At 43.1% G+C, this 21279-nt stretch overlaps 1 protein-coding gene across 1 annotated transcript in view; it reads right to left on the minus strand.

The window, feature by feature from the left end:
* AGBL1 (AGBL carboxypeptidase 1) overlaps positions 1–21279 on the minus strand; it is a 300223-nt gene that overhangs the window by 266872 nt on the left and 12072 nt on the right. Inside the window, exons 2-5 of the mRNA XM_069798469.1 lie at positions 12953–13016; positions 11483–11629; positions 8813–8944; positions 6302–6395 (exon numbers count right to left, since the gene is read on the minus strand). Of these exons, the coding sequence (XP_069654570.1) occupies positions 6302–6395; positions 8813–8944; positions 11483–11629; positions 12953–13016 (437 nt within the window). The remainder of the gene's footprint in view (positions 1–6301; positions 6396–8812; positions 8945–11482; positions 11630–12952; positions 13017–21279) is intronic.

Below are 21279 nucleotides of genomic sequence, written 5' to 3' on the forward strand. Positions count from 1 at the left end.
TCTTCTCATTCTCAAAATATTGGCTAGCCATGGTCATGCAACATGTTCTTCTGCTCAAGCAGAGAGCAGCTGAAAGTTTAGCACAATCCAGGAGATGGAATTGTAGCAAATGTAAATGGTGGTCTACCAGCAAGAAGTAATCCAGAATTAAGGTTGAAGAAACTAACTGCCTGCACTGGGTCTAGGATGCATTTGCAATTGGATCTCTTCCATGTGTTGTCCATCACTCTTAAGAGAAGAGATAATTCTAGTATTCAGGTCATGCCTGCTACACATCTCCTCTCTTTTTGTCTAAAGCACACATAGCCCACTGCCATTCTGATGTCTTCTGTGCTGTTAAGGTCACAGAAGATCACTTTTACAAGCATTTGTTGATGTGGCAGCTTGGTCACTTTTCAACACTATGGGCTCAACACTTACATTTTATCTTGCATCAAAAGCATTGGTTCCGAGATGACAAAACAGAATCTCAGTTGTGTGCAAATAGAACAGGTATTATAGAAAAGCAGAGCAATATGTATATATTCATATATTCAAAGCCTGTTTTGAAGCTATATGCAGCCTCTTAACTTATATCTTCAACATTTCCAGGGCCTTCATATTCTCATTGGTCAATCTGACACAATGTCTGTTTAAATATGGACCTGTCAGATTTGGGCTTTTAGCTTTAGATGTGCTCTCCTGATCACCTTGACATTCTTCTCTTCACTTGCATGAGCTCTGCTTTCAGTACTCCAGTAAAAACTTCCTCTCAGCTCACATTGTGACAGAACTATGTGGTATAGGAATTGCTTCCTGACCATAGCAACAGTATCATCATTATTCTTGCATGTTTCAGAATCATGAGTCACTCCCCACTTCAAATCACCCCTGAGCACACATCACCAAAGAGACACATGGTGTTCTCATTTCCTCCTGGGTTTTGAGCCCTGACACTAGCTGGAGAGGACTGCATTTTCCAAATCTCTCTCAGCAACCATCTACCTGACCCAACCTTATATGCCCATCACACTACTTCCAAGTTGCCCACTCCAGACTAATTCTCCACACAGCAGAGAGAAATAAACACTTCAAAGCCACCTCAAGTTTCTAGAGGCAAACATTTGATACAGGTGAGGAGAATTTGCTTCTTTTTTCCTTTAGTATGTGGGGAGTCCAGATATCCACCTCAGACAGAATAGAGGTACATGAGAAGATTTCCTCCCTTTAATGGAAAGGGAGATTATCAGCAAGGGTTTGAGGAGCTGGGACCATCCAATAAGCACCAAACATAAGAATTGTGATCAAATGTCAGAAGTGGGCAATGCTGGACATGAGCGAAGGCAGATAATTTCTGCATGTCACATTTTCTAGTGAATTAATTTGGCACCATTCCCAGACCTATTTTATTCACTTTCCACTTTTAATTAAGTAGTCAAACCTTACTGGAACAGCCCAGTGCAGAAAGCCAAGTTTTGTGAATATTCACATGAAGCGAGTTTTTAATTCTGACAAATACTCATTCTTGTTGCAATCTCTCATATGAGGTTTATGTGAACACTTACCATTAGCCAGCTCTACTCAGTGTGGTAAACAGTTGTACTCACAAAAAGCTTTGAGAAACAAAGACATTTTAAAAGACTCTCCAAATTGCTTTTAATAAAACTGCAGAAATAAGACTGCCCACCAACCTTTTAACAACAGAAGAAGATAACGTAATGGAAGAAATTACTCAGACACGAGTCACACCATCATTAGCCATTTTCTAGACCACAGGTCTTCCTCCTATGAAAAAGAGTCGTAAGTGCTGGGTTTTTATTTTCACTCACTTTGATAATCTACCTTCAATTTGAGGAGTCCTAGAAGAGCCCTGTACAACACACATCCACAGACAACATACAGCCTCCAAAGCCATTGGCCTGATGGGCCAGCAGCCTGGGGAGCATATCTGATCCTTGGCCACCTGGAGACAGTCACGCAGAAGAGACCTAGCTCCTTGTTGGCCAGAGAGCAAACATCTGCCACTGTCACGTTCCACGTCCAGCTGCCCACAACACATCCAAATATCCCTCAGAACAAGTAAGTTGGGAAAATGAGCAAGGGTATTGAAAGGGACACTGGAAAGCAGGAGAAGGGTAGAAGATATGGAACATATGGGGAATAAGTAAGGTGGAAGGTGAAAGGAGCAGGGACCCTTGCATTGTGTGGGGAATCAGGGATGTTTCATTAGAGAAAGTGTTGACGGAGTGAAGATTCAAGCATCCCACACACACAATTGTATCAGATATCCCAGCTATTGACATAAACAGAACTGAGAAAAACAGAGCATCACCTGGCTTTATTTTAAATTGCCCCTATGAAAGGTATCAGAAAGCTTTCTCTGCAGCACAGCATCAGGGGAGACGAGTAAGACAGTCTGGAGTCTCCATCTCACTTGCATTTCACAGCATTTAACTTAAGAGCTCTCTAAACCTCAGCAAGTTTCATATTTTTTCACGTGGCTTTTACTTCAGATATGGGTAGCCCTGGAGAGATCCACACAGTTATGGCACCAGCAACCTGAAGACCTCAAATGCCTAACTAAGGCCAATAAAGTCCATGAGTCACAGTCTCAGGGGAATCAGAGCTACTTGGCATGAAGCCAGAGAAGGTCAATGGGAGCATGGGAGACTATTTCTAAATAACCCAGAGCTTTGCCACTGGGAAAAATAAATAGAACTATGTATCTTGTTTCCACTTCTTAGCTGGCTAAATAAATAGCTCTCATAGTGCACTCTCCAGGGCAGATTCTTAAAGTGACCTTGGTCCTGCTGCTGCCCAGGACAGGAGAATGCGGGTGTATCCACAAGAGAAGTGGTGCATTTTCAATGCTGCATTCCTGGCAGCTGATCAAAGAACAAGGGTAATCTCAGCCCCCGCAGTTGCCAGCTGTTCCTTCCCAGCAGGAAGGCAAATCATGGCAGCACGTAGTTATGAAGTGGAGAGAAGGTATCAAGAGCAAATACAAAGGGAGGATCAGAGGCTTGCTAGGAGGACCTTGGAGTTTTCCTCCATAGGCAGGTTACAAGCTACTGTTCTCCTTAAGTTCTATACCAATAGCCAAAAAGAAGCAGATGTTTTTGTGACCAGCTAACTACACCAAAATAACCAGCTCAATTTCAGCATAGCCACAGCAACTTTAGGAACAGCTACACCAGTGTCAGATGACCAGGAGCACATGCTGAACTAGACAAAACACATGACCCCTTTTTATTCTTTCTCCCCATCTCAGGAAACCCATCCAAAAGCTTCCTCTCCCAATCACCCTACAAATTTTTAACTAGAAGAGCTCAAAAAATAGAAGGATTTTTTCACATGTACCCACCTCCATTTTCTGAGGAACTGTAAAGATGCCTGGGACTTTCAGACCGTAGCTATCCCAGGCATTCACTAATGCTGGGAAAGAAGACCTATAACCCACCCTACAGTCTGGACTTCTTATCTCAGGACCTAAATTCTTGTCAACAACATCTCTTGAAGATGCTTTTCCCCCGTGAGACCTATGTTTCCAAACAGACTGCAAGCAAGCACAACCCCTACTAATTAATAAGAAACTAGTGCCTTTAAATAGGTTGCAAGCATTTTTTTTTAAAACAAAACAGGTTTGTGTGCTTCTTCTGATGTAAACCAGACTGTCTTCACTGAGCCATTGACCTTCTCAGCTGCTCCTAGTTATTAATGAAAGAGGCAGCTTTGAGCCCTAGGCAGGCCAACTGAGTGGCTACCAGGCTTCAGCTGATTTATGGTTCTTGTTTGTTTAATGAAGTGTAGGTGGGAGTCAAATCACCTTTTTCTGTGAGCTAGGTCCCAGGAAGGATTTTATCCTCCATTTGCATGCTCATATAAATGTTTGAAGAAGGGCACAAATATTTTAGGAAAAAAAGGAAATGAGGAAACTGAACTAGCAATAAGGAAGCTCAGGTAGACAACAATTAATGTGCAAGATCCCTTTTTTTCAAAGGGAAAGTAAATCCAAGCTTTTTGGTAATAAATAAAATGGCTTACTAGCAATGAAACTGGAGTTTTATTGAGGGAAATTCTGAGTTTGCATTTTCTCGTGTGTGTGTTCCAAATGGAAAAAAAGGTCCACAGAAGAGTTCAAAATAATTATTGTACATCAGATAAAAGGAAGAAAAACCCGAATACTGCACATTGACAATCTGGAATCATTGGAATCAAAAGCAGTGTGTTTCTCTGAAGGCTGTTTCTTTCCCTTTCTGCTTAGATGTGAGTATTCTAGACCACTTTACAGCCTACATTACAACAACCCTCAGCAGCACTAGCTGCATCTCTAAATGAATCTCAGCAAAAAGCCAGGCTAGAAATGTGTGACAGATACCAAGTTTTCCACTTCCCTCAGAGGAAACAGTGAATGGAAAAAGCAGCTTTGCACAAAATTCATTTAAAAAGCCTTTATGCAGCCAGTCCCATTGCTTAACAGAGAACTGATACAGGCCCAAGTCCCATTACACACAGATCCTGACCTATGAGGCTATCACAGAAGTAGAACTAACACTAGTCTAATCACAGCCAACACTTCCATAGGAAGGAAACCAGGGAATTGAGTGGAATTTACTTACTTAGTTAAACACAGGCATGGACCCATCAATCACTTTTGATTGCCTCAGAAGTCAAGACCAGCTCTGGGTCTAATTCATCCTGGGCACCCCTGTCATACCGAAAGCAGTTCTCCACGCTCCCTGAATCTTAAAGTTATAAAATGAGGCCTGAGGGGAATCTTGGAGGGTGCTCAGATATCCTAGGAATAATATGCTAGCGATAATATTCTTTGAGATAGGCAGTATCCAAACCTCTGATAGGGAACATCCTGATATCATACTTCTGGACAGACCACGCAGAGGAATCACAGGTACTCTAGCTAAGAGACAACTGAAGCTGTGAAGCAGTTCCAGGTACTTGGCACTATACTAGAAAGCCAAAAATGCAGGCAAAAGTGAGTTGGCTTCCATTAGCAAGGCAGCTGCAGGAAGTTGTGCGTCTGCTGGGCCCACTCAGTATCTTATTTAGCAAAGCAAACTGTTCAAATTCTTATATAGCCCCAGACATGTAGGCAGAAGAACTGAAAGAACGATGCATTTAGCAAACAACAGTACCATGTGTTGATGTGCAAGTTCATCACTTGTGGCTAGTGGAAATCAATTCAAATTCCTTCTCATGCAATGTATTGAGTAACTGGCGATATTGGCAGAACTAGTATCAGTCTTTGATGGTAACAGCAGGATGGACATTATTTACTGTTGCCCTCATCCAGACTGATTGGCCCCCACTTCAACCACAGCTAAGCAAGTAGTGGTCAAACTGTTGTGCCATGTCTGTCCATCCACTTCTCACCTACGTGCAATGCTCAATCTAAAGCTGCTCCCTCAGTAATCACCAGCCATGAACAGCACTCATTTCAGGTCCAGGCAGAAGCCAAAACTGACTGAATGTTGCCATGTCCTTGCTGAGATGTACATGAACAAGTAGGACTCATGTGCTCCACAAGGCATTGCATGTCTAAGAAGGAGAACTGGCAGGTTCTGCGTTGCTTAAGCAAATGCAATTGTGTGGGCAGAGCTCATAGCAGTAAAGTCTTCCTCCTGTTTGTAATGAGCAAGCCACAGAAATGTGTTATGTCCTTCTGTGGATGTTTTTCCACATTACAAAGTTTGCCTTGAAAGACGTCGGAGGAAGTGGTCCGAATGGACAACCTGGGGATTAATGTTCAGCATTAAGATGGAGACATAAAATGGACTTGCTGTCTTCAGAAAAAAACTATTTGAAATATTTGGAATGGGCTTAAAAAACAGACCTAGATTAATACTAGTAAGAACTGTCATACTTCAGAAATATCACAATGTCCTGGTGACAACTGTCTGCAAAAGGAGGATGAGGCAGCACTGTCACGATTTCACTGTACCTGCCCCCAGGGTGGTGGCAGGAGGTTCTTGCTAAGGGGTAGGCAGGAGCGGTTTGTCTGCTGCCAGCACCTGCTTCTCAAAATCCAATCCGGACTGGGAAATGAAGTACGATACCTTGCAATCAAACTGCCATCACTGTATAGGGTACACTACAAATAAATGGCCACCAGCATGAATCATATGATGAATCATGGCATTAATGTGTCCTTCAGGGAACTATTTCTGCCTCTTAAAAAACCCTGCAGATTTAAAGTGAGTGGAAATTGTGCATCCATTTCTGATTTCTTTGCCTCTTCAAGTGGAACCAAAATTTTATTTCTTGCTGTCCTGGAAAGATGAGTTCCCTTGGGGCTACTGCCTACCTGACTGTCCTGACGTTTCTCTTGCTGTAGGGGGTGATGACTTTGAAAAGCAGCTCCATGGCTCCATTGATGCCAAGTGTAGTTCCTGTGGTAACTAAGCCAATAAAAGAGAAAAGCAATCAGATCTGAAGCAGGCGGTCTGCAACATTATGTTTAGAGGTGATGAGGGGAAGGGAGTAGCTGCCCCTGGGGCTGTGAGCAGATTTCTCTGGGCTCCCAACTGGACTTCACAGGTTGTTTTACAAACACAGAAACTGAAGCACAAAGCTGTCTGTGGACACAATCTGAGCCAAGATCAGATGCAAAAATAGCCCTGCAGTTCTTCCCCGAGTTCCCTAAAGCCCCTTTTCCTATAAATATTGTACTCTCCAGAGAACAAATCATGTTAAATAGGGTCATCTCCCAGCAAAATGACAGGGCTCAAATTCATTCCACATTTCCCACAGGCAGCTCCATGGGACAGTTTATTTCATAAGAGCATGGAGGGCAGAGTTTTCCTTCTGGGCTATTATTCAGCAGTATGGAAGTGGGTTTTGGGGGGAGGCGTGCTTCTGAATGCAGCTTAATTTCAGCTAGGCCAATTTTACTTTTAATCCTTCACTTGCTAACACACTAGGAACTTTTGTAGATAGATTTTGCAATCAATTCCAAAAATGCCTGATGCATAAACTGGGTGTTTAGCCAGACCTCCCCACTATGAGACAGGTTCTCTGTGTAAAGAAGGGACAAGTACAGCCCTGAAATGTTAAATGCAAGTGAACAGGGTGGAAGGATCAGTAATCAACAGCAGCCAGAGGGAGACCTGGCTGCCTGCCCACTGCTGGGTTTTGGCTGTTTTGTAAATATCTCCCAGTGGTCATCAGAGAGCTGCCAGAGGGCCCATCATCTCCTGCAGTCCTACCGTCTCCGCCAAGTTGTCCTGTGATGGAAAGCTTTGCAAGGCTTGCCAGCTACTTTCACACTAGCTGGTAATTCATTAGAGACAGAGTGGTGGACAAGGCTGCTCGAACTCATCCTGTCCCAGAGCGGGACGTGGGCTGTCACACACAACTGGTAGCAGAGATTGCAAAAGGAGCAAACCAGAGCAAAGAACTGGTGCATGAGATTGTGACAAGGACTCATCTTTCTGCTTTCATACCTAAGCACTCTCAGAGTTTTATATGCTTCTGGATTCTCTCAGTTTCACTCCATAAGAATAATTTTTAAGGTTGGGAGCATGTAGTCTCCCAGTTTGGTACCACATCCACACAGACCTTCACCTAACCTCCCCTGCATCTTCCCAGCTGGGCCACAGAGCCCACAAAGTCAGAGTTACTCATGGAAGGGGGAAACACCTGGAGAGTGCTGGAGATACCTGAAGAGTAACAGATGCTCCAGCAAAGGAGAAGAGGTGGGTTTCTGGGGTCTGACATTAACAGAAAGGAGGCCAGGCTGCAGTGTGCATCCTAAAACCTCTGCAAAAACTGCAGCTGAATTGGGATGCAGGTGCACTGAAGCAGGGAGCAGGGAAGTGTGTAGATAATCATTTTGGGTGGGAGGCAGCACAGGGTCACTACACAGCTGTGAAACCCAAATAAAGGCACATTTCAGCTTCTGGCCTTGGCTGCATTTTCAGTCACACTCAGCCTTTCAAATACTGCTTATCACAGGGAGAGGGGCTGAATGTTGAGACTTGGCTGCTTGCCTGAGAAAGCCCACTGCATGAAGCTAGCTCCTGTACAGAAAGAAGGGACCTGCAGGGCTGGGCGCCAGGAGTGCTAAATCTTAAGATGCATATAGCAGACTGCAGACGGGATAGCCGTCAAGAATTATCTGCTGGGTGAGGGATGTGGGGAAGGAGAGGAAAGGGTTAGAAAGGGAAATTTGTGCTGACAAACTCAGTGCTCTGTAGCAGGGAAAGCCTGTATGAATCTGTAATGATCCTGGGAAAGAATATTGGAAATCCCATTGCTTGAATCATTTAATATGAGGGCATTGCCAAGCAAGGAAAGCTGGGAGAATACATGGAGGAGGGGGATACTAGACAGACGACTGGGATCTAATATGTACTTCCTGAGGGACCTTGAATGAATAACTGATTTATCTCTCCCTCTGTTTCTCCACACACATTTTCCTTCCTTGTGGAGCTGCTCTGAAAATCAATACAATCAACAATAGCGAGACATTTGGCTGTTATGGTAATGGGAACTACACAGAGACTTAAGGTACCTAAGTCTCAGAGCAAAGGAGTTGACTGTCTATATTCTAGAACAGGAGATCATTGCCATGAATATTTTTCACTACAGCACTTTTATTTTCATAGTCCACTGAAGATATACACTGTAAAGGCTGTATAGGCCCCTTGGGGAGCACCTCTTTCTATGGTCATTCTGGCTTTTGTGCTTGATTCTGTATATTAACGGTGCATGCAGGCACCAACCTTAATCAGGAATGTTTCTTTGCACTGAAATGACTAAAAAAGAATTCTGGGGGCTGTCACACCAAGGAAAAGAGGAAAATCCAGGCACTCACCATTAGAAGCACAAACCCGCAGGACCCAGAGGCAGTGGGTGAGGTGCAGGTGGTGGCCCAGGTTTCTTCTTGCCAAGCTCAGTATTATATCAGTCGCTTCTGCCTTCTGCACTTTCAGCCCAAACTTCCTATCTGTAAAAAGCATAATAAGAATCAAAGTATTACAAAGATCAGGTCTCTGCAGCAGTGCTGATAAACATATTCGCACCAGAACTTATAACTCAAGAGCTCATGACAAAGGCATTCAAATGTATCAATGATCAACATTATTCTCACTGAAAACAGGAAAACATGGGATTTTCCTAGAGTCACCATATACAAATCATAGAATCATCGACTGGTTTGGGTTGGAAGGGACCTTTAAAGGTCATCTAGTCCAACCCCTCCTGCAACGTACAGGGACATCTTCCACTAGAGCAGGTTGCACAGAGCCCCATCCAACTTGACCTTGAATGTTTCCAGGGATGGGGCATCTACTACCTCTCTGGACAACCTGTTCAGTGCCTCACCACCCTCATCGTAAAAATTTCTTCCTTATATCTAGTCTGAATCTACCCTCTTTTAGTTTAAAACCATTACTCCTTGTCCTATCACAAAAGGCTCTACTAAAAAGTCTGTCCCCATCTTTCCTATAAGCTCTCTGTAAGTACTTAAAGGCCACAATAAGGTCTCCCCAGAGCCTTCTCTTCTCCAGGCTAAACAACTTCAACTCTCTTAACCTTTCCTCACAGGAGAGATGTTCCATCCCTCTGACGATTTTTGTGGCTAGCATCTGGACCTGCTGCAACAGGTCCATATTTTTCCTGTACTGAGGATCCTGGAGCTGAACACAGTATTCCAGGTGAGGTCTCACCAGAGGTCTCACTAGAGGGGCAGAATCACCTCCCTCAACATGCTAGCCACACCGCTTTTTATGCAGCCCAGGGTATGGTTGGCTTTGTGGGCTGCAAGCGCACATTGGCAGCTCATGTCCAGCTTTTCATCCACCAGCACCCCCAAGTCCTTCTCGGCAGGGCTGCTCTCAATCCCTTCATCCCTGAGACTGTATTGATACCAGGGGTTGTCCCAAGCCAGGTGCAGGACCTTGCACAACCTCATGAGATTCACATGGACCCACTTCTTGAGCTTGTTCAGGTCCCTCTGAATGGCATTCCATCCCTCAGGTGTGTCAACTGCACCACTCAGCTTGGTGTCATCTGCAAATATGCTGAGGGTGCACTTGATCCTGCTGTCTATGACATTGATGAAGATATTAAACAGTACTGGTCCCAATATGGACCCCTGAGGGACGCCACTCATCACTGATATCCTTCCAGACATTGTGCCGTTGACCACTACTCTCTGGATGTGACCATCCAACCAATTCCTTATCTACTGAATAGTCCATCCATCAAATCCATATCTCTCCAATGTAGAGAGAAGGATGTTGTCGGGGACCATGTCAAAAGCCTTACAGAAGTCCAGCTAGATGACATCCATAGCTCTTCCCTTGTCCACTGATCACAGAAGGCTACTAGGTTGGTCAGGCAAGGCTTGCCCTTGGTGAAGCCATGCTGGATGTCTCGAATCACCTCCCTGTCCTCCATGTGCCTTAATGTAGCTTCTAGGAGGATCTGTTCCATGATCTTCCCAGGCACAGAGGTGAGGCTGACAGGTCAGTAGTTCCCAGGGTCTTCCTTTCTATCCTTTTTAACAATGGGTGCAATGTTTTCCTTTTTCCAGTCACTGGGAACTTCACCTGACTGCCACGACTTTTCAAATATCATGGAGAGTGGCTTGGCAACTACATCAGCCAATTCCCTCAGGATTCTGGAATGCATCTCGTCAGGTCCCATAGGCTTATGTATGTTCAGGTTCCTCAGGTGGTCTCATACCTCATCTTCTTTTACAGTGGGAGGGACTTTGCTCCCCCAGTCCCTGCCTTGAGGTCCATCCACTCGGGAGGTGTGGGAAGAGAGGCTGCCAGTGAAGACTGAGGCAAAAAAGTTGTTGAGTACCTGAGCTTTCTCCTCATCCGTTGTTACCAGTTTGCCAGTTCACCAGGAGGGGTACACTTTCTTTGACATTCCTTTTCTGGCTGACATACTTAGAGAAGCCCATCCTATTATTTTTTGAGTCCCTTGCCAAGCTCAGCTCCAGCTACGCCTTGGCCTTCCTGACCCCATCCCCACACAACCAGGCAATGTCCCTATACTCTTCTCAGGATACCTGTCCTTGCTTCCACTGCCTGTACATATCCTTCTTGCTCTTTAGTTCGACCAGAAGGTCTTGACTCAGCCATGCCAGTCTCTTGCCTTCCTTTCCTGATTTCTTACACATGGGGTTCGAGAGCTCTTACGCTCTATGGAAAGAGTCCTTAAAGAACTGCCAGCTCTGTTCTGCAACCTTGTCCCTCAGGGCACTTTCCCAGGGGTGCTATTGACTGACTCCTTGAACAGTTGGAATTTTGCTTTCCTAAAATTCAGGGCCTTGACTTTTTCAGCTCTATGCACGTGTATGCCCTCCCTGCCTTGTTGCAGGATCTGTACCTGGCCAAACCGCAGACAAGCAGCACACCCCAAAAACAAACTCACAGCTGTCTATCAGGCACATCCCAGTGCTGATTATTGCTGAGGCTGCCCGTTAGTTCTGAGCCCCTCACCGAAGAAGTTCCCCACCGCTCAGCAGTACCTCGTTGGCCGACCCTGGCCAGGAGGCGAAGCAGGGGCAGGAGGGTGCTGTGGTCGGGCGGCTCGGTCCGGGCAGTGGCGGCGAAAGCCTGCAGCAGTGCCTCACTGCCCCCCTTGCTGATCACGTAGTGAATTCTCCGGCCGGTCCCTGGGGAGAAAAGGAGAGACTCTGCTCAGAACATCCCTTCCCTGAGCCACAGCTATCACAAACCCTCACCCCACGTGGAGCACACAAAGCTCCCACGGCCTTCCAACGGTGTTTTATTGCTATAAACCCGAGGGCATTTGCAGACCTGACCGTGGATCTCAGGTGCCCCTGGCCTGGAGGCATGGCTAATGGCTGCATGGTGAAACTATGCGCTCTGCTGCTTCTTGCTCCGGCTGTAGTTATCTTTACAAACCCATGTCCTGCAGAAGTTTTTCATTGTGCATTGAAATGCAGCAGAGAGGAATAAGCAGAGACACCGACAGGTTTCAAAGGAGCAGAAGGCTCAGTGATCTTTTCTTACATACTGGAAATTAAATAAGCAAAGGACTAAAGCAGCAATGGACTTCCGCCAAATGAAAAGGAATCCTAGGGAAGCTTTGGATACAGCTTTCAAACCAATCTAGGTCTCCAGAGAAACCACACGTTATCCTGTGAGCCCTACTGTGTCAACAAACACCGATTAATGGGTGACTTCAGCAGCAATTTCAGGCTCCATGGTTGGAGGAAGCTGTATGTTCAGCTACTGGAGGAGAGACAGCACCTTCTATCCTCCATGTAGGCAATCCTTCCATCTAGCTGAGGAACAACACTGCTGGGCTTCAAAAGCGAGGCCCAGCTGGATGGGTAGTGTTTGCAGTGGGGCTCCAAGGAGTGGGGAACACAGGAGGCTCTAGCACTCACCGATGCAGCCCCTGCAGCCTAGCAGCTTGGGTGGGTTGAGAATTGCTTAGCAAATGACATTTTTGAGGTGGAGCAGGAGGGAAAAGAAACTTAATTATTTTTTCAGTTCTTTTGCCAATTCACTTACTTTTTCACGTGGCTCTAGCATATGCAGCAACATGCCTTCCCTCCAACCTCAAGGTGGAGGTGCCTTTTGGGGAGATGCTGAACTCTCTCCATTCTCTCCCATGTGCTCTGGGAAGTCAGGCCCTGTCTCATGGCCCTCTCTCCAATGACACTGGTGAACATTTCCAGTGGTTGACTGCCAGGGATTATGAAATACTTTGAAACTCACAGGCATCTTTTAAACAAAACAAAACAAAAAAGATACTTTCTCTGGGGCTTTTTTTTTTTTAACTTACTGAAAAATCTCAGTTTTCCAAACACTGGAGTAAGGACTGCTGATCTATAGACACAAGTCATGTTTTGTTCACCTTGCAAACAGCTGGCCAAGTTTATGCAGGTATGAATTCCCTGACCTATTCGAGGACCCCCTTTCTGCCTCTAGCCCGCAGGCATTGCCCCAGAGCTTTGCTTCCTTACCCAGAGAGAGCAAGTCAGTGAGGACACTGAGAATATGCAGGATAACATCTTTGTCACAGGAGGTCTGAAATAGAAACACAACAAACGTAGGAATCAGTTCAGAACAGTGAACTTCATACTACATAGGGCTGCAGTGCATCAGGTGGTGCAGAGGCACTGAGAGCCTTGTTTGGATACTGAGTACTTTTTGTGCCATCTAGCCAGTGAATATGTGGAATCATATTGATAACACATTTTAAAAGTCTTTGACAGACATACTGATCATACTACACAATATTTAATATACAGTGGCATTTCTGCAGAATTTACATCTAAATTCTAAATTACATCTCTCTTTTTTGGTTTGGTCTGGCTACCTCAAAGTTAAGGAAATTCTGTATCACACAGAAATGTTAAATGTGGGGTGATTTTCCATGACAGCATCCCTTATTACTGGCAGTTGAGGAGGAATATCTTTAAATTATATCAATCTCATTTACAATAAAATTTCCCTGTCTTTGCAGCTTTGCAGCTGCAACCACATGGAAGCCAGGAATTTGGGGAGTAGAAAGATGCCCTAAACTTGTTTTTAATCAAGACCAAGTAAGCACCATACCTTGACATTACACATTCAGCTTTAGATTCACTTTAAATTTTGCACTAGAAGAAATAAGGTATACTGTACTTGAGGAGAAGGAAACACATGATATCTACCATCCATCTGTGCGATACACTAGACCCCTTCTTTAATCCTCCTCCAATCAGATTTCACTGCTGAGATTGAAGAATTAATGACCAGGCTGTATTGCTGTATGAGGGATTTTGCTTAAGTTCTAGATCTTTTAATTTCTGTACAGATACAATACAACACAATACAGATTTCCACTATAATAGAAAAGTTGCATTTGTGTAGCCTTGATCCTGAAGAACCTCAGGATCAAATAAACTATAATGGAATCACTTTATCTCCAGTTAAATTATTGCAGTAGGATGATATCTTACAAATATATGGCTCCTATGTTTCTGAATGTTGAAGTGCTTCAGAAACTTAACCTACTAGTATGTATTCTTGGATCATTTCACCAGCCAAATTGACTCAACCATCTTCTGACATATTTAACATTATGCAACTGAATATTAAGACAAGGAATTGAGAAGTAACACCTAGCAAAAATAAACTCTAGAAAGAATATTGGGGAAATCTAATTCAGATCTGTAATAATGACTATTAATGCAAATGGACTTTTTTTCCAATGGATCCCTGCTAAAGTCACAGCACAGGCTGATGTGGTGGTGAGGATTGTGTAGTTAATTAGGGAACTGGGTATCGTACCTCCTCCTCCTTTGTTACAGCTGGGGAGGGTATGCATTGAGTGAGACATGGGAATGAAGGAGGAAAACGGTCAGTCTTCACAGTCAGAGCAGGTAACTGTCAGCTGGGAGAATCAGGTTTCCACTTCTGTCACAGAGCTCCCGTAGGATGCTTGGCAGCTCCCTTCAACCAAACCTCCTGCTGTATTGGCAAATTACATGTGCCATCCTCTGCATGCAATATCTACATCAGTGCTGATGTTTCCTAACTTCTGTACCCTTAACATTATGTATTCTTAGATTTCTTTTTTTATCATAATTATTAACAAAAACAAACTCCAAATCTCTGAAAACCAGAATTCCCATCATACTGGTTTTGGTCAATTACCAGTGCTACCAAACTTTAACTGCTCAATACACATTTCATGCTGGCATAAGTGAGCAACAGGGACAAAAGTATCAGCAGAGGAATGAGACAAAATGCGGTCAGGGAAGGGGAAGGAAGAAAGAGGACTTGGGTGAGGATTAGAGATTGGAGCAAACAGGCAGAGAATCACTTCTGAAACAGAGGAATCAGGGAAGGAGGGTCTGTGAGCACTGCTGCCTTTCTGAAGACTCACCTTACTTCTGTTGTTAGCTAAAATCCACAGGAAAAGTGCATGTCTCATGCCCATCTCAGAGCTGGCCCATGCCCAGAGCGAAAGCCTGCTGTTTCTATTCGTTACTACATTAACTCAACAAGCAGAGACCTCTGAACTGAACATAAAAGTTCAGCCCTTTAATGAGCCGTGTTGAAATCAAAAGGCTCAGTATGATAGGATTACTGCTTCTTTCAGAGCCAAGACAAAGAGAATACGTGGCTTTAACGAAATCCCGTAACTCTTGGTTCACCAAGTATTGCCACCCTCACCTTAGAGAAGGGGTCCAAATTCGTGTTACTGGCTTAAGGGACCACACAGAGAGGAAAGCCTGCAGCAGGGTCAGAGCAGTTACTTCTAGGTAACAGGTAGAGTTTTAGTCATATGTTAATATTGCTAATTCATGTCTTTGTTCATTAGTCCACAGTCCTGAGGTGTCTCAAGTCTCCCAGAGCAAACAAAGAGCAATCAGAGCTCTCTTCCCAAGAGTTTTTTGGCATTTTTTAGCATAAGGACTTAATAGTCAGGGGCAGACTGTCAGGAGTGATGAGTGTCCCCCAAATTTACTGACTCCAGGAAGAGTTACTGTTCTCAGCACCTTTTTAAATATCAGGGTTGCCTAAATCAGACTGTCTTCTGATTTTGTCTTGCTGCCTCTCAGTATCCCTTTCCTCTGTAGGTGGATGGATTACACACTAAGGTTTCAGTAATGAAGTCTTCATTGATTTATGCTCCTATTACACTGGGTTGTTTATTTTAACTGATTGGATTGTGGGTTTCCTAAGCCATTAACACAAATAGTGATGACATAAGATATCCTCTGACTTTCCATGTGCTTTATTCAGGGACTCAGGCGAACAAAGAACTTGAAGGGACATGGATGACCAACCTTTAAAATGTGCAAATTAAAGCTGGGTGATATTGCCAAATATTTTACCTGAGTATTTACTCTTGATGTTTTAACACTAAAACTCTGACTGTGCTGGTGCCCTATTGTTCCCCTTCCTCCAGCGCACTAGTGAGGGAATTGGATGACTTGTGTGTTTGCTGAAACAGTGGATAAAAACCTAGTACCATTACAAATTCTAATATATTTCCCACTAACTTTAGCGGCACCATTGAATAATACGGAATACTGCAGAAGAACACAGGTCCAATTTATAATAGCAAGACAACACAGAAAAAACAACCCTGAAGTTGCTGTTGTCTTGCAAGATGGCAACTTGCCTGTTGAAATAAACAGCTCAGATTTTGACTAGTTAGCTTGAGATTTTCAAAATCATCAAAGATATTTGGATATTGAAATCTATTAGAATCAATAGTTTAAAATAATACTCATACTAAACTGTTTGTGGATGAATTGCCAACAAATTCATTCACAAAAAATATTCAGTAAATCTTTTTGAACAGTAAGTACAAATGAGAAAATCACAACTTGTGCCTGATCTAAAAAAGATGAATAGAGTAATTTCTTTGATGCAAATTACGTACCCAGCTCTGGTTAAAATAAACACATTAGTTATTTTTATTGAAAGATATGTTTGATGGTTCAAGAACAAACCATAAGCAAAGAGACAAGTAAAATTCCTCTTGCTAAATATTTTGCATTCCTGCCAGCACATAGGAATGTTAGATACAACATCTATACGCACATAGACTAATGAAGATGCATTCATGGTATATGGGTAGAATGAGAGCAGTGAAAAGTTCCTAGAGGCTCAAGTTAAGATTACAAAATCAACAACCTCCTGCAGGATTTCACTAAAAGGATTTAAAGTTAGAGCCAAATTGTTACCTATTAACAACAGCCTGTAGCTGCCTTTCATGGCTTGCAGCTGGACAAAGGCTAAAGTAGCAAAAAACATCACTTAAAATGGTAAGCATGGCTGTACTTTTTGGCTGGAGCCCCCCATCTTAACCTCACTTCAGCAAAGCCTGCTGACTTTCTCACCCAACCGGGAGTATCACAGGGCTGAGTTCAGATGCATTTAATCAGCTCCCGGCTGATAGTTCCTCTCTGAGCTCTTTCTGGGAATTAATCCCTGAAACACCGGGGCTTTGGTTAGCTTGGCTGAAGCTCCTCATAGATAAACAGCAGGAGGATGGAGAAAGCCAGGAATAAAAAAATACCCCAGCACATAGTCATTGATACATTACAAGCAGCAAGTGATTAGTTAGTGACATTGGTTTGGAGGACAGCAGCTTGATCCCAAGATCCTTTTGACAGGCAGGCAGCTCAGGTTATTTTGCTGACCCATGATTAAGCAAGGAAGGAGCTCCTGTCTCCTTGTCCTGCTCCTGGGAACATGCCAAGACAAGCTGTTATTTACTCAAGACAAGATTATAAAATTGCAACTAAGCCACAGTAACAGGTAATCTCATTTCATCAGGGAAGTCTCCTGGGATGTTTTCCCCAAGATTTGAAGACCCAGCAGAGGTGGGATTTTTCCTGTCCCACCTGAAGGACAGCAGCTATCAGTCCAGTTCCCCTTGTAGCGCTGGCTTAAAACCAAGACTTCCCATAAACTCAGTCTTTTGTGTAGCTCTTGGGCTTTCATGTGTTTTGCCCAAAGGCAAGCATTTCTCCAAATGAGACATGCAGGCTACGGAGAGTCTTTGCTGTGAGTCTAAGCATTAACGCTGAAAAAAGGAGTATGCCCAGAAAGAAATCAAACAGCATTAATTTGTGCAATGTGATATTTACTAATAAATATTGTATTTGGGGAAAGAAATACAAAGCCATTTTTCCACTCACAAAAATAATAAATGCAAAATTAAAGAAGTCACTCCTGCAAGACAATGCATAACATGATTTCTACCAATACTCCTATTAAATTAATAGTTTCACAAAGCTGTGTGACTGCTTAGGAAAAAAAAAAAAAACAAACAAAAAAAACAGCCTGTTTTTAAAGAAAAGCTATTGCTGTATTGGCCTTACAAACTTCCAGATCTGTTTTTTTTAGAGAGATCAAGGAATAGGATGTCCAGTTCCAGGGTTGGTTGGCTGGTTGGTTTGTTTGTTTGTTTGTTTTTAAATAGCCTGTTTCTAAATAGGGAAGCAGGATTTGACGTGTTCAAAATACATCCTTCTTTCTTCTCTTACCCTTAATAAATTTGCTCTCACAAATAGCAGCAGTCAGAAGCCTAACTGTCTGTGTAATGAGACTTGCATCTGCAAGTAAGATTTCTCACTCTCTACGCTCGAAGCCTATTGAAGAGAAATCCTGGTGCAAAATTAATACTAGCTAAAATCAACACCAGGTAAAGGGCCAAGAAGCATTAGTCCTCACTCTCTCCTGAGACCTCTAGAAACTATAGGGCTGCTAATAACTGTATTAACACTTAAAGCAGAGACTCCCTTCCCGACGTTCTGCCATCAGCGAGGTAGAGGTGCGTACCAGACCCAACTGCTGGGCACAGCCACTCACCACTGGCATTACGGATTTGCCAGCTGGATATCTTCTTCCCACAGCTGACTATCCAGCCTTACAATAACTGTGAAGCCAGGTTTGGTGCCTTACGTTCTGTGCCTTGTCAGAGTAAATTGCTTTTTCTAATTTAAGTGGAGCTAAAACCTCACATTTAAATAAGAGACCAAAATACCCTGGAGAGTTTCTTGTCTGTGTGCTCCCATCCTCAGCCTCAATATTCAGCCAGCTAAACGTGATTTCTTGTTGTTGGAAGGGTATTATCTACAGTATTGGATACATGGAGGTTTAGAAAAAAATAAAATCATTATTTCTGAGGGGAAAAAAAGGGTTCAGGGATCTCTGAAATATCACTAGGCAACCTCAGAATAAGGGAATATTCAAATTAAAGTGATTACAGCCTGAATTTTGTTATTACTGAAGCACTTTGTTAAAATACTACCATCATCCAGCTTTAGAAGGATCCCAAGAAGTTACAGTCCTGTTGCTCTTGCTCCCAAAACACCCATCCAAATGTCCTCAGCACCACCACAGACGTTGTCATCCTCTGTGGTAAACAGTAAGTGCATTTCTTTGGCCTAATCTGGATTTCCTCTGCTGAGCAGTCAGATAGGCCTGAGCAAGCCAGGAAACTCAAAGGAGACATGGAAGGGAAAGGGGCTATTTAAAGACTCAGAGCGAAGGACCTTGCTGTCCGGGCAGTGTCCTAAGTGACCTCTTTAATCCTGCAAGAAAGGCGTTCGCAGCTGTGTGGGATCACGTAGCCCTCAAACTGTACGCAGGGCAGCCAAAGGGCCTCCCAGAACAAGACGCATGGTCCAACAAGTTCTTGCTCCTGTTCCCAAGCCTTAGAGATAAGTCCCTCTCGCTGGCTCCTGCCCACCCCTGTGAGGCATGGCTAGCACCCCATTTACCCAAGCACCAGCCGTTTTCATGCCGGCTGATGCTTAACATCAAGCCAAGCTTTATGCATCAGCAGTTGTGGATTTTATACCAGGGAATATAGCAAATACTCACAAAAAAATGTCCCTCTGTCTTGCCTGCTGCAGGCAGGTGGGTGGTTTTTTTCACGGCCTGCAGTGACCTGAAGGTATGTTTTCTCTCATCCTTATTTGCACTTGGGGGTAATAACCTGCAATATTTTATTTGATAACACACCAGGTCACTGCTGGATGCAATGATTACACACCGTTCACAATGGATGGCAGCTCGTCCAGGTGACTGGGCAGAAGTAGTGCCCCAAAGCCAGCTTCTAACCTGCTATTATACAGGACTTTACTCCTCTTCATTGAGTTTCAGGGCTTCTTCTCAAAGGATATATGCTACACTCTATGGGACTGAACTGCTTCAAGGCAGAGATGGGCAAATTCCAAACTTATATCTGAATGTCTTCAAAACACTGAAGGTGTTGAGATGTAACAGCTTGGCCTGAGCTGATCTCTAGCCAAAATAACGTGGTGAATAACATGGTGGAAATCATCTGTGCCAAGGAATCTGACTATATTTAATGCAATAAATTGCACTAACATAACACCTTTCATCACAGGATCACAGATTTCTTCACAAATATTAATTAACACTTGCCCCACTGAATCCCTCATCAAGAAGATAAGATTCATTGTCCCTTATTTTCCTGGTGAGAAATATCACTCTATGGTGGCAAATTCACTTAGTCAATACGTAAGAGGATTGGTCGCAGAGCCCAGATAGCTATTGCAATAAAATGAAGCAGAAACACTGTCTACACAGAAGTATTATAGCTCTCAATCACACACTTACTTCCATTTATTTCTGGGGGTTCAAAGATTTCCTTCCCTGAGATCAGTCTTCTTTTCCTAACTTCCCAGGAGTAAGTGCAGCAGAAAAGACCTATCCCCTGCAAGAAATCCTAATGCCAGACTGGGAGAAGAAAGGGCTACTCACCACCCGTGGGTCCTAGCCCTATTTACAAAGCAATTCATCCTTGTGCCCAAAGACAAGGGAAATGCTACATTTAATTCATCCATACAGGAATTAAGAAGCACATAGACCATGACCTGACCCTTTTCCAAAGCATGTTTCACCTGCTGTGTCACAAAGACTCCAAGGTGTTTTGCCTAACCTCAGAGCAAGGTTGTTCATGTCAGTGCCACACCATTAGTGTCACACTAATAAAATGTATTCACATCCAGATATCTGCAGGAATTATGCTCTGAGAGACTGCAATATCTTGGATACTGTTGGCAAAGTAAATAGCTTTTTTCTTTTTCTTTCTTTCTTTCTTTTTTCTTTCCTTCTTTTTTTCTTTCCGTCTTTCTGTCTTCCTTTCTTTCCCTTTCTTTCTTTCTTTCTTTCTTCCTTTCTTTCTTTTTTCATGCCAAAGTTCTCTCTATGTTCTCAAAGAAAAGATTTTCCTTGTGCAGAAGTTCCTCCTGATACAAAGTTCCTTTGTGTCACTTGCTCCTCTCACTAATGCATCGCTAATAGAGCAATTACTTTATTATGCAGAACCAGCGGTAAAACACATTATTATATAACCTTAAAATGCTTCTGTCAAATTGGAAGTGTTAAAAGAATGAGGAAACTTTGAGATAGATCAAAACACGTGATGTTCTGCAAAAGGCTTTTAGACTTTCCTTTGAATATTTCTAATGTTCTTTCTGTAATTTCTACTGCAGATAAATTCTCTCAGGTTTCATCTCTTATTTCACAATAAGCTACCTATGACACCTAAAGATTTTGACTCGATTTAATGTTATAAGGTTCACTTTTTTCCTCTTTTTAATCTATTTTTATTTTAATGCCAAAATTATCCTAGCATATGTCTTTCACACTCTCTTAATAATTTTCTATAAGGCATTAACCATTCTTGCACAATGATCTCTATATGCATGTTAGCATCTACTGTTTATTGCTGTTTCTTGGATTTATTCCTATATTTTATATTACTTTAGCTGTTACTGAACTATTTTAAAATATTAATGTTTCATTC

The sequence above is a fragment of the Haliaeetus albicilla genome, chromosome 12 (genome assembly GCF_947461875.1).
Source record: "Haliaeetus albicilla chromosome 12, bHalAlb1.1, whole genome shotgun sequence".
Lineage (NCBI taxonomy): Eukaryota > Metazoa > Chordata > Aves > Accipitriformes > Accipitridae > Haliaeetus > Haliaeetus albicilla.